This window comes from Miniopterus natalensis, chromosome 5 (genome assembly GCF_054644295.1).
Source record: "Miniopterus natalensis isolate mMinNat1 chromosome 5, mMinNat1.hap1, whole genome shotgun sequence".
Taxonomy (NCBI): Eukaryota; Metazoa; Chordata; class Mammalia; order Chiroptera; family Miniopteridae; genus Miniopterus; species Miniopterus natalensis.
In genome coordinates this window covers 84916636-84930726 of record NC_142085.1, presented here as the reverse complement: position 1 = coordinate 84930726, position 14091 = coordinate 84916636, and the positions used below count along the sequence as shown (strand labels likewise).

The 14091-nt window shown below is 41.4% G+C and overlaps 1 protein-coding gene across 8 annotated transcripts in view; it reads right to left on the bottom strand.

Moving 5' to 3' along the window:
* The window catches only part of SCAF8 (SR-related CTD associated factor 8), a 124523-nt gene extending 111001 nt beyond the window's left edge, over nucleotides 1-13522 (bottom strand). For 5 of the 8 annotated variants that reach the window (XM_087817698.1, XM_087817699.1, XM_087817701.1 and 2 more), the window contains exon 1: nucleotides 12992-13098. In XM_087817698.1, the coding sequence (XP_087673824.1) occupies nucleotides 12992-13021 (30 nt within the window). In that variant the 5' untranslated portion in view covers nucleotides 13022-13098. Of the gene's footprint in view, nucleotides 1-7471; nucleotides 7535-12991; nucleotides 13153-13371 lie in introns of those variants that run through there. The other 3 variants (XM_087817706.1, XM_087817705.1, XM_087817704.1) reach the window with 3 other exon arrangements.
* Nucleotides 13523-14091: the final 569 nt, after the last annotated feature.

Genomic DNA, 14091 nt, shown 5'->3' with positions numbered 1-14091 from the left:
TTCTTCTGGCTACCAAGGCACACATTTTCCAAAAATAAAGAAAAGTCCACCAGCTAGCAACCCACTAAACATAAACAGACTAAAACATAAACAGACACAACTGAGCCACTAAGATGATAGACCATTTAATAGCATCAACCTAACTAATAACCAAGAAAACTATAAGCAAAAGACATCAGATTATGAAGCTTAATATATCTACTAATCAAGTCACAGCTAAATAAATTCCACTTAAATATAAGTTTTAAGCAATCCTCAACCAAGTTTCACAGTCTTCCAACCTTTAACAAGGAAACTCACTTTCTCTAAAGGATTTAATTCAAGTAATATTAAAAGAGGCCAACACCATCCTTCTCCCAAAAGCTAAGACACATGGTATTTCGGGTTTGGGGGAAATATAACAAAAGTAGTACGGTAATAAATGCTGACTGTGAAAAATTCTAAATATTAAAAGCTCTCATTCGCTGCACCCTCCCCACGTACTGCTCTCATAAGCAGCAAGCAGGGTTAAAAGGCTGGTAAGGCTGCCATCAAGCATTTCTATATGCAACTATGTATATACAAATAACACAGATATGTATATGCATGTATTTGAAACAGATACTTTAAATGTGTATTTTGGAGCAAAATTATCCTCTTCATAAGTGTTTAAAATTGATTTTTAAAAAGTCTTGCTGGACTTAGTAGAACAATGAAACCCTTATAAATGTCAACCAGTAATATTACTGGTACAAAATACATGATGTTTGTATTTTGTTACTTTCTGCTGCTCAAAAGTTTTGTACAACTATTTCTCCAACTTGGAAAATATGCTGAACATAGTCTAGCTCTTTATACTCTTTATAATCTCCATAACTTTTATCCAGTATTAAAGTATGCTATAATATGGAGATATTTTCCAGGGCAACAAGAGATATTCACAATGACACCAAAAGTTCCCAGTTGCAGCCTTTTTTTAAAAGCTACCTTTCCTTCGCATTCATTAGTTTTCTCTAAAAAAACTATTTTAGAAAAAATACATTTTTGAAAACTAAGAATATTAGAACTACTATTCTTTAACTTTCCAAATACTTCATGAGATTATTTTATAATGTTATATATTCAAACCAATTTTTAAAAATATTTTAAAACCAGCCAGTATTTTAAATATTTAAATTAAATCTGAGTGGTAGTCAGGGAAGGCATCATTATCCCTATCTTTAAAATGAAGAAACTAAAGCTAAGAAAAATTAGAAAACTTGTTCATTAGGGTCAACATTTAAGAGATCCTAGAGCTTATCTTGTCTAATTCCATTATTTAAAAGATAAAACTATCCTTTTTCTTGCCAACTGTAATCTATCACATCTTACTTTGACAGTAACCACATCAATTTTGTAGCCTTGTCATGCTTTAATATACCTGTACCAGTAGCCTTCAAAACAGTAATCTGAAAATCTAAAGGATGTAGTTATAAAGTAGGCACCATTATTACAATGTGAATATTAGAAATGTGCTTAGGATACAGGCTTATAAAGTAACTGTGTTCCTACAAAAAAGATCAAGGTACATGAGCTTTGTATTCAAAAGCTGTTTTTAGTGAGTTGCTAGAAAACTGCTGGCTAAGTAGATGTTACTGTACAATACCTCTCTGCCAAGGAATACATGTTGTCCTATGGCAACCTATTTTATGAACAAGAGTGGCAGTACTGTAGTTTCTTATCCTGGCCAGTATCAGCATGAAATGATAATAATCCACTACAAATCACCAAATCTCACTCCTCCTCCACCTCCAGCACACAAAAACTACCAAAATTTCATTCCAAAAAATCCATATGGAGAAAATGAAAATGAGACTCAACTGAGACACATAGCAGAAGTTTCTTCTAATTTGACCGCTAAATACATGCCTCTGATAAGCTGTGATTCTACACATTTTATCAGAAACTTGATTCTTGATCCATAAAATGAGTCTGTTCAATGATATACTATCACAAGTCTTTCAAGTCTAAAATCTGTAACTTCTGGGAAGCAAGTTTAAGCATGGAAATAAACAAGGAAACCCAACCTCAGAACCACAAACAAGTTATGCCTATAGCTACAATGCATAACATGACTATAATGGTATTTAGCTACCCTATTCTAAAATAAAAGGGAACAGAAATGATTCTCCATGAGAAAACAAAATATATACATACACACACACACATATAAAAATATAAATTTTCCCTGGGATCCGAACAATTAATCCTCATTTAATTTCAGTTCTTTCCTATGTCTTTTGTAAACATCAAAATGAAAAGATGTGAAATTTACCTCCTCTTAATTTTAGAAACACTAGTTAACTGTGAAATGATCAAATAAGAACAAAAGGAAGAATAATTAGTTTATAAATCTTCTTCATGACAAATCCTCACAAACCATATTAGCTGGAATTTCTCAAATAAACATGGGTTCTATTTCTAATAACATAGCCTTTAAATTCACAATTCCATGTTCACAATAAAACGGTTACTGTAGACAGATTTAAGGTAAAGCATTATGTGACTATGAGGAGCTAATAAAATGCTGAATGATATGAGCAGGCTTAATGTTAAAAAATTCTACTAAAATCTCATTAAACAAAATTTAAATATTTACTTTTACTCATAGATCATTCAATTTACTACTTAAATTTTAATTACACACAAGAACATCTGGTTGCATAAGCAGAATTTAAAGCAAGCATATTCGTGGGGTTACTTTTAAATGTCCTTGTATTCACAAACACAATGATAGGGAAAAGGGGCCAAAGATTTCTGGGGGGGAAAACTGAGGAAGACACAAAAGTCTACAAGATTTTACCCTAAGCTTCCCTCTCTTCTTCCTCTACATTCCCTCCCTAAACAATTGTGCCCTCTCCTAAATCTTCATCTCCCGCCTATTTTTTCCAGGTGCCTGACCTATATATCCAGCTGGGTAGCCCCACCTTAATGTCTCGCAGATACCACATCTTCAAGAGGTACAAAACTACTACTGTACTCAACAAATAGTGTCTCTGGGTGGCTGAGATATGGGCAAGTTTAACTCCCCTTCCATACATAAGATCTTTCTTTTATTCTAGGGGAAAAAATTATCCCCCATCCAACCCAACCCACCAAATTCTTTCTCCTCAAGTTTTTTTTGCTGCTCCTGACCTGCCCATCTCAGTAACTGGTACTACACCACTTTATCTACCCGGTCACCTAGCCGAGCCCCGGCGCCACCCTCTTCTTCCTCACGTCCAGCTATTACTACTGCATTTCTCTTGCATTCCTCCCTCCTTCCCATTACTATTCCTGCTGACCCCTCATCTCTACACTAACCTTCCTTCTCCCCCCAACCTCACCCCTCCACTGCTCTATACTGCTCTACAAAGATCTAATCACCTTTCTAAAACACAAGTTTAAAACTTGTGCTTTTATTTAAAACCATACAGAATCTCTACTCAGTTCTGATTAGAAATGAGGTCTTACACATAGTGCACAAAGGCCCTCCCATCAGAAAGTCCTTGCCTAATTCTGTCACTCCTCCCAACCCTGTCCCCTCCCCAAAGCTGGCATCTGCTTGAAAGTGACCTCCTCCTTTGCCTTACACACATCTCCTCCTTCACTTGATGCACACAGAGTATACACCCAGCACGTACAACGGCTGCACCACCACTCTCTGTATGACAACACTCATCACGCTACCTCCTAACTCTGTGGTAATCCACGGCCAACCCCACCCCTACTAGAGTACTCGCTGTCTGCGGAGAAGCAGGCAAGTATCTAATTAGTACTGTCAGCCACTCCACAGGATACAGTGCACGACAGGTGGCAAATACGCATAGACAAACTCAACCAGCAAATACTTCCTAGCATTCTTCCCAATCACTAATTGCTACTGCATTAAAAAACTTTTTGGCCCTGCCAATGTTGCTCAGGGATTAGAGTGTCAGCCTGTGCACCAAAGGGTCCTGGGTTTGATTCCCAGTCAAGGGCACGTACCTGGGTTGCAGGTTCGCTCCCCAGCGCATTGGGGGAACATTCGGGAGGCAACCAATCAATGCAGCCTTTTTGTTTTGTTTCTAATGTTAAAATAAGCCTTATAAGACCTACAAGGAATATAACTTCCTTCTCCATTTTAATTCTGATTTATAAGTAGAGTGCTATAAACTCGAGTTCTCAGGTTTCAAAGTTTGCAGCAGGGGCCAGCCAAGTATGACCCACGCCCTATTTCTGGAGGCCCTCAAGCCAAAAATGGTTTTCGTGTTTTAAAAAAATTGTGAAAAACTGACAAAAATATGCAAAAAAGAACTTAAATGGCCCACAAAACCTAAAATATTTACTATCCGGTCCTCTACAGAAAAGGCCTACTGACTCTTATGAATGAAGGGCCCACAAGAGAACGAGAGCTTTTCAATACATACTTTCTTCCATCTATGAACTGAACCTGTGCTATTAGAAACAGATCTAAGATTTTTTTTCTCCATCTAAACCTCTGAATTTTTGCATTGTTATTTGATTTAAAGAATGTTAAGGGCAAAAATTTTGTAACCAGAGTGTAAGTGGTTATCATGCTGAAGCTAATAAAAAGGATTAAAGTTAGTGTATCATTGCTGCAACTTTTCTGTAAATCTGAAGTTGTAAAAATAAAGTTTAAAAACTGAGAAGCAATGAAGTTAACTTGTATTTGGACACTGCCAGTAAAAAGGAACTGAGGCCCTGCCGGGCGTGGCTCAGCAGCTGAGCGTAGACCTAGATCCAGGCAATGGCACGGTTGAGTCCCAGCGAGGGAGCCTGCCCGGGCTGTGGGCTCGATCCCTAGTTGGGGGCGTGCCGGAGGCAGCCAACCAATGACTCTCTCATCATGATGTTTCTCTCTCTCTCCCTCTCCCTTCCTCTCTCTGAAATATATATTTTTTTTAAAGAAAGGAATTGTGGAAAACCAAGTGATGGTTCTCAGTTACACAGAAGGGTAAGAAAAACATCTCAACCAGAGTTTGAGACGTGGGCCCCTCTAGTCTGAGCTCAAATACTCACAAAGCTGCATTTCCTGGGTAAAACCACAATGGTGGGCCTCAGTTTCATTTGTAAAAAGGGGAACAAATTATCCTACTTTTCTCACAAGGTTGCCCTAAAGACTCACTGAAGTATAATGATGGTTGGGGAAAAGAGGAGCAGACTATAAAGCTCTATATGTTACAGTGGCTCACTTTTAACAATGTTTGATAAATAAAAAGTACTTCAAAAATACGTAAGCCAGGTATTTTTTATCACAGCGAGCAGCTGTTACAGAAACTAGACACTTGCTGTATCAGATGTTTTGGTTTGCAAAAATTTTAACTTATTCAACATTCTTTTTACCCATATAATTTCAAATATTTCAATAAATTCAAATACCTGTATCTGTTCTTTTTTGCCCGAAAACCTTACAGTGCCAAAACATTTCTAAATTAAAGAAAGCTATTAACTACAATTTGGTCAACCTTTTTTAAAAATTAAGACGTAAGCGACATATAACATTGTATTTGTTTCAGGTGTACTGTACTGGTCAACCTTTTAGATACAGTGGTACCTCGGTTTTCAAACGTCTCCGTTGATGAACATTTCAGTTTACAAAGGCCATAAACTCAGAAGCAAATGCTTCAGTTTTCGAACACGCCTTGGAAGTCGAACATGCCACACTGCTTCCGCTGAGCACAAGATCCTGAGGCCCAGCTGTTGGCTGTTGATCCCTTGGTTTTCAAACGTTTCAGAGCTCGAACCATCTTCCGGAATGGAGTACATTCGAAAACCAAGGTACCACTGTACTGTGACCCAGTACAAGAAGATTTTCATAACAGTTCCCAGGTTCTGCACAGTACAATACATCATCCAAACTGTTCCATCCTTCACTTACGAGCTACTCAAATGAGCCCTGAAGAATCAAGTCAAATTCAGAAAGTGTTTATGAGAGAGAACAGGGAAGGGGGAGAGGGGAGAGGGGAGAGGGGGGAGGGGGGACGGGGGAGGGGGGAAGGTGCACATGCCAAACTCTTTCATGTGTACTTAAATCAAGGGAAAGTTTGTTTTAAAAATCAAAATATCAATTTATTCTTCTAAATTCATGAAGGTTTGGTCACCACTTAAGAAAGCATTTTTTTAATCATTTGCATGTGGAGACTAATTAATATCTCACTGATAAATGAAAACATCCTTATTGGCTGTGTTTTATAAGAGTTATTCCAAAATACCAAATCTATTTTTAAATACGTTAGACCATTGTTGGAAACATAGTATCATATTGTTTAAATAAGTCTGCTTTCTCAATCTCTATTTTGAATAGATGAGCAATGTGGACTCTAGGGAAAATGTTGAGAACAGATCAGGCAGACCTGAGCCTGAAGAGAGATGTCCCAGACAAAGCAATCCCTAGCAAAGAACCAACCAGTCAGTAATGCCTACCCAGCCTCACAAGCTCTGCAGCAAGGTCACTGCACACAAAGGATTATAAGAACATAAGCTCCAATAGGGTAAGCTTTTCATTTGTTTTATCACTATCCCAGCAGACAGGAAAATGTGTGGTACACGGTAAGCATCCATTAAACATTGGTTAAATCAATGAACAAATGAACAAAAAAAATTAAATCCCAGGTCTTTCAAGTCAACCTATATTAAGTTGCAGGATTATTTAAAAACAAACTTGGCATACATTAACTGAGTAGCTGTACTGTCTTTTAAAAACATGAATAATCAGTATTACCCATTCTGACTAAATAATGTCAAAGTTTGTAAGATATCTCTTGACCTACAGCAGATACTGTAACACATTTACATACCCTTCCCTGAGTTTAAAATACGGTGTTATCAGAAACTCTCATAAAGAAGAATTAGGACAAAATAAATGCATAAAATCAAAATTAGAGCAAATGTATCATGTTTGCAATCACACTTGAGATAGCATTAACTTAGGTAAGAAACACAGGCTACAAGAAACATTGACCAGCATTTACTTCTCACAACAGCACCTCTACCAAAATCTGCTCTTCTATAATTAAAAAATCAAAAATTTGTGGTTTGTTTCTCCATTCCTACAGCATATCTGTAAATGATTTGTCATCTTATAGTTTGAAGAACTTCCTCAAAATATAAGATGTATTTTATTTCCAACCACCAAATTGCAATTTACTCATATTAAATAGGTAATACTGTATTTCTTTTACAAAACATGCAGTAAAATTATGTGGAGCAGAATGCAAGTAAATGCAACCAGAGTATATATGATTTATGCTCACTATTAAGCAAATAACTTCTATTTCACTTAACCTATTTTTTGTGTGAAGAAATTCAACTTATTCCCTGCACATTCTCTTTAAGTCACTAATATATTCTAAGTGATGAGCTTTATTCTGCTTCCCAAGTACTGCCCATATAATCAAGACACCATTTCAATACCAATTTAAACCTAATATTTTCCAAAGGGCCTGCCTTACGTGGGTTATAATCATCTTACTATGCTTCTTGTGTCCATGCTGCTGGAAAAGCAGTCTGTACAAGCAGGAGTAGAGGCACAATCCTGAGAGAGAGGAGTAGAGAAAGATGTTGAGAAAACAAAACCAGAATAAATGAGTTCATTTAAGAGCTTAGGAGCTCAGCCAGTGTTCAAGGTCAAGGTTGATTACATTCTCTCACACCATTATGAGTTAGAAGTTGTCCAATATCAGCAAAACTGGCCCTAGAAAGAAATATCTGAAATTCCATGTACAAGTAGTAATATAATGACTCATTCTAAGCCAAGTCCCCTCATAAGTCTCCCCCTTAGTAAGAAATTATAAACACATCAGTTTTTATTTAAAATTTTCCATCTAATCTCCTATACTCCTACAGTGCCATAAAACGACCTTCAAAATAATGTTTATATATACTAAGTCCTTCAAAATATTAATTTTATAGTCTAAGAATCTTCCAACAGGAAATCTAAATATAACCTCAAATTGGTCATTTATTTTACAGAGGAGAAAACAAAATGTCCAGAAGTGTTAACTACGCTTGGTCCAGGGTCACTCATCTGCCTAGTATGTCATCCATCCATTCATTCAAGAAATCTGTATTTAGTGTATACTGTGTATTAAGGCACTGTGCTATGTACCAAGGATATGAAGCAATAATATATGGTCACTGTCCTCATGGAACTTACAGTCTGATGGGAAAGACAAATACTAATTACTTAAAACTGTAGTAATCACTCGAAGGGAAAGTACAATGTGCTTTAAGGCTGTTTAACAGGGGAGCTAAATCAGTGATTCTCAACCATGATCAATTTTGCCCTCCAAGTGACATCTGGTAATGCCTGGAGACATTTCTGATTGTCACAATATTGGGTAGAAGCCAGGGCTGCTGCTTAACAACCCTACAATGCACAGGACAGCTCCTGGCAACAAGTATCCAGCCCAAAACATCAACAGTGCTGCGGTAGAGCAACCCTGATTTAAACCATTAATGAAGGCTTCCTTCCTTTATAACACTTAGTATGCTACATCTTTAAGGAATTTTCACAGGGTGGAAGAAACAAGAAAGATGGCCTGATTGATACAATTATCCAGTACTCCCACTGGAAAGTTAAAATAGGAAAGAAAAAGGAGAAACATTCCCTAGTAGATGAAGATGAAAGATTTATAGCTGCTTCACATAAATTCCCTTTCCTGAACCATAAACAAAGGGAAAATACACAAATTTTAAAATTTCACGTTTTATTCCTTATTCTACCTTTCCCACTGTTTTCTATCAACCCATGTCTGCACCTAAACATTGGCGGAAAGAGTGTAAAAAGCCCTATAGTTAAGCAAATGAACATTCTTGATACAAAATTGGAAATAGAGTAAAACGGAGATGGGTCTTCACTTTTGATGTGAAAGGCATGGCACAGACGGTGTTATGATGACCCTGGAAAGTCTGCATCCTGGAACAGTTTAAACAGTAAGTTATCTGACTAACAAAAGGATCCTAAGGACAAAAACACAAAGCACTGAGGTATCCTAAATATGATGGACGGTACTAGAATCCTCTCAGAATTGATGAACCAAGGCAAATCCAAAAACTGAATTGCTCTAACTTTCCTGACACATCCATGCCTACATATCTGGTCCCGGATCTCCCCATGCAGCCTACTGAGAGCAGCAAGAGAATGTCGTGGGGGGAAACCACCACAGTAATACAACTAGCTACACAAAGAACCTAAAAGTAAATTGATCACTGACTGGTATTTGATTATGCTAAAGATTTATTAATTTTTGGAAGTATAATAATGGAATTGGGGCTGTGTTCTTAAAGTCCTTAAATATTAAAAATATCCAATACAGAAAAGCAAAATCCACCACCACCACTCACTTTCTTATCTAAGCATAACCAATGCTTAACATAGTCTATGTTCCATGTATTAGAGGAGTTCCTATGTTACGGAAATGCGCCCTCTAAGTTATAACTTTCTAAACAAAGGGTCATGCATTGCTATTCTCTTTTCCCTCTTTTCAAAAGCAAACCCTGCCATAATGAACCTCCACACAGAGGCATCCTTAAGGACAGAGTATAGATATACTGCTCTCACAAAACTGCTGCAATCAAGTAATCAACTGTGGTACTAAAGCAGTCCACGGATGTAAGAGGACCAATGAGACCCTTTCCGCTGAGGTGAGAAGACTAAACCATAATAAGCAAGGGCCACTATCTTAGAGCAGCAACAATCACAGTATCTTGTAATGACAACAATTCTAGAGTTAACTGCTCAAACACTGACTCAGGAAGTCTTACATTTTCTTTCATTTCCGAATTGACATTAGTGGTGATGGAATTAACTATCTCATCACAATGACACATAGAAATTAAAGTTTTCCCACAAAACTAGCACAGTGGGCACCTAAATATCAATTCCTAAGCCTAAATCTCATTTAACTCATGATAATTAAGAGGAATTTACCGCATGAAGGATCTTATGACAGGAATTTTGAAGACAGGGTGGGGAGGCTACAGAAGCCTTTGAGAAATTATTGGGGGGAGGGCATGACAATCCTGACTCATACATATTGTGCATAAGATCAGGGATTTTCAGAGTGAAACATCAGCTGTTTGCAGATTAAAAACCTATATTCTTTTTTTAATTGACTTTGTTTTTGTTTTTGTTTTTTGAGAGAGAGAGGAGGGGAGAGGAAGAGAGATAGAGGGAGAGGGGGAGGGAAAGGGGGAGAAAGAGGGAGGGGGAGGGGGAGGGGGAGGGAGTGAGAAAAACATCTATCAGCTGCCTCCCATAACTGCCAGGACTGGGGATCAAACCGGAAACCTGGATATGTGCCCTGACCTGGAATCAAACACGTGATAACCCTTTGATGCACCGATGAGGCTCCAACCAACTGAGCCACACCAGCGAGGGCTATAAAATCTATATTCTTAACTAAAACTTCTGGCATGATCTTGTTTTCAAACCGATTGGGGAAGGGGGCAGCCTTGAAAAACCTGAGAGGTAGCAAGCCATAAAAGCTAAGCATTTTGTATTTTACACATTTTAAGTATCCAAATATCTCACTGGTAAGCAATAATTATGTTTAGGGCTAGTTTTTGGTGCCTGATAAAGCAAATGGAATTCCTTCACAATTCAGTGCTTCAAAGATACCTTTAAATGTAGCAGAGAAAGCGCTGAAGGGCTCAGCCCAAGGACAAATGCCTTTAAAAACCAAATTCACTAAGTAAACCTAAACCAACCTTTTCTCCTAATCCTGACTCAGATTTTCTTATTTTTGCACTTTGCAACACGATTTAATGGAAAATACTTATTACTGAACTATTTCTGCTATATGCTTACTTGCAACAAAATTCTACATCAGCAAGCATCACATTCACAGAAACTATATTCAAAATCAGAAAAAAACAACTATCAAGATTATGTATTTTGTGTTTAAACCAAAAATAGGTTTTTTTAAGCATATTCTTCTTGTGAATCTTCTTCAAATGTATTTTCCTTCCTCAGCCTGTTGGTGACTGTATTGCTACTACTTTTAAGCTAACCCCACTTTCAAACACGGTGAAATCTGAGCATATTAGGAAATAAGGGAGTTAAAAGATTTTTAAAAATTATCTAAAACCCACAGGGGGAGAGGGGTGAGTGCTACATACACTAAAATAGGAATACTACTTACTTGTTCCGGTAAAGATTAGAAGAGGTGAAAGCCATGTCAGTGTTAGGCCCCTGATACTTAATGTCAATATTAAAATGACAAAACTGTAACATTTGTACTCCACTGTGTTCTACTGTGACCAACCACAGCGTGCTTGTTTCTATCTACTAAATAAGGGGTCCCGTTTTTCAGAGTATACCTGTTAAGAACCCCCTAGACAAACAAGAGAGACACCCATCAAAAAGGAGTGGAGTGGGTTAAATCAAATAATTGCAGTGAGATAATGGATTTTTTTTAAATAAAAAAGTTTAACATTGTATTAGTGCTGTAGCACTCTATGTAGCAAATCAAAAAGGCTATATAGAGCTGGGGGCGGGGAGGTTTTCTGCACAGATGTGAAACTATTAACAAATTAGAACATAGTATCATTAGATATTTACTATTCTAGATTTTAAGCACTATAGAGTGCTGTGGGGGTGGAACCAAATTTTATAATTTGCCCCAAATTATCAGCTATAAATCCATAAATAAAATGAAAAAGATTCTCAAGTCTATTGCTCTAGTTATTTATCAAGGAATGATTTTTTTTTAAAAAGAAAAAAAAAAATCCTTTACAAAAAAAAAAAAATGCTTGTTTTCATTTACTCTTTCACTGCTATCTACTCACATGGAGAGTCCAATTCACAGGAGTTATTTAACTTTTAGCCTCCTTGCTAAGCTTCCCAAATGCCAACGGGGGGGGGGGGGGGGTGAAAAAAAACATGAATAAAAGGAAAGAAACAAAATTGTAAATTAGCTTTTTAAAGCATTGTCCTCTTGGTATTGTCGTGGCGGGTCTAGTATTTTAGGAGGTAAATAAGACTTTGTAATCATACTATTGAAGAGATTATTATTAGCACTTTCACATCAAAAGGTCATAAAATTCATGCAAATTTAGTTAACATCACATTAAAATGTTATTTTGTAAGGCATACAGGTTAAGGATAATTCTGGTTGTGTAGGCACTCACTTGTTATGTTTACTGAACGTTTGCATTAACGTCTATTTGACTCGGAGTTTTATCCCTTTTTAAAATACACGTTATCAAAAGCTGGCTCGCAAATCAACTAAACAGTGAAAACTGGGCGCCTGCTTTGTAAAAATCTAGTGTTAGCCCTGACATGTGAATGAGCCCATGAGAAATCCTCTCGGGCACCTTCCCTGTCTCCACGCACACCACCTCTTCCTACCATTCGTCTTTATGTCGAGATGATGGGGGGGGGGTTGGCGGGCGGGGGTAAGAACAGAAGAAATCACAGAATTACCTCGCCTCCCGACCAACCACCTCTTAGCCTAAGTTCCTAGCTGGCAGGTGACCCAGCCAACAATATCTCGACTGCACACGCGACGTGCGCTGTGATCAGAGACCAGCAGCCCTGCAAGCGCTCTCCCTGCAATGCCCCCACTCGGAGGCCGCCTCATTACGGGCCCCGGGGAGGTCTGGACAGTGATGTCCAGTGTCCAGTTCAAAACCCTACGGGCCCCGGAGAGGGGTGGGAGGGCCAGGCCTCAGCGGAACTGACCCCGAGAGACGAGCCCGGAGGCTCGGGGGAGGGCCCGCCGGGGGCCTCGCCTCCACACCCGCAGCCACTCACGGGGCGCCCGCGACGCCGGCACCTCCCTCCGCCCGGGGACGGCCCTCCCCCAGCCCTCCCCCCGGGCCCGGGGGAGGGGCGCCGGGGTGGAGAAATACCCCTCCCCCCACGGGGCCCCAGCTAGGCCGCCGCTCGCCCCTTCCCGAAAAGCCTCGCAGGCCCGGGCCCACCCCGGCCTCGCCCCGGGCGGGGGAGCGCGCGGGCAAGAAGCGGAGGCTAGACTGCAATACCAACCTCGCTATTGAAGGTTTTCACGGCCTCCATGTTGTCGGCGCGGAGGCCCGGAGCCCGGCGGCGGAAGAGGCGGCGGCCACTGCACTGGGTGGGGAGAGCGAGACGGAGGCGGCGGCGCCGCCGCGAGCAGGGGCGCCGGCGGGAGAGCGGGCCGCCGCGACCCCGGCGCCGCAGGAGAAGGGCAAGCGCTGGCGGGGGCGGGCTCCCTCAGGGGCAGCGCGGCGCGGGCATGGCCGCTGGGGCGGGCGGAGCGCCGTTCTGGGGACACAGGCGCTGCCTGGGCGGGTCGCGGCGGGCGGGCGGGGGAGGGGCTGGGCCGCGGCACCTTCTCTTCTCCGCCCCGCTCCGTCTCGGTCTTCCCCCCGGGAGCCCCGTCCCCTCCGCTCTCCACCCCCTTCCTCCTCTTCCTCCGACGGGCTCCTGTTTCACCTCCCCGCCGCTCGGGCCGCGGGAACCAGGCGCGCACGGCGAAGACGGAGGAGGAAGCGCTGGCAGCAGCGGCTGCGGCATCCAATATGGCGGAAACGAGTCCGGCAGCGTAGCTCCGAGAGCCGCGGCGCCCGCCAGCGCGCCCCCTGGCGACTGGGCCGCGCGGCTCCGGCGGCCGCGCGGAAACCATCGAGGAGTCCCGGCCAGAGCGTCGCCGCCCGGAGGCCCGGCTGCTCCGGCCCTGGGAGCGCCCGCGCTGGGCTCCCTCCGGCGCCCGGCGGACGCGGACGCGGGCGTGAGCGCGGCCACCCCGAGCCGCGCCTCCGCCCGCCCTGGGGCCGTGCAAAGCGCGGTGCAAAAAGCATTGCTCGAAATATGCCAAAGGTCCCCGCAAAGCTGCAAGTTTAGGAAACAACACTGTCACGTTTTTGTTGTTTCCACGTGGGTTCGCCCCTTCCCACGGGAGGCTGGGTTTAGCTGACTTCAGAACTTGGGCGGACGGTGGCCTCAAGGTTAGCCGACGAAGGCGAAGCTCCGAGCCATTCGTTTGTTTGGTAACGAGACGCCCCAGCGTTTTCATAGCGCGGGGAGGAAAGGTTGGGAACAAAAGCCTCGGATCGAGGGCGGCGGTGCGGGGTGCGCACGGGCGGACTCGCGGGGGCTGCGCGAGG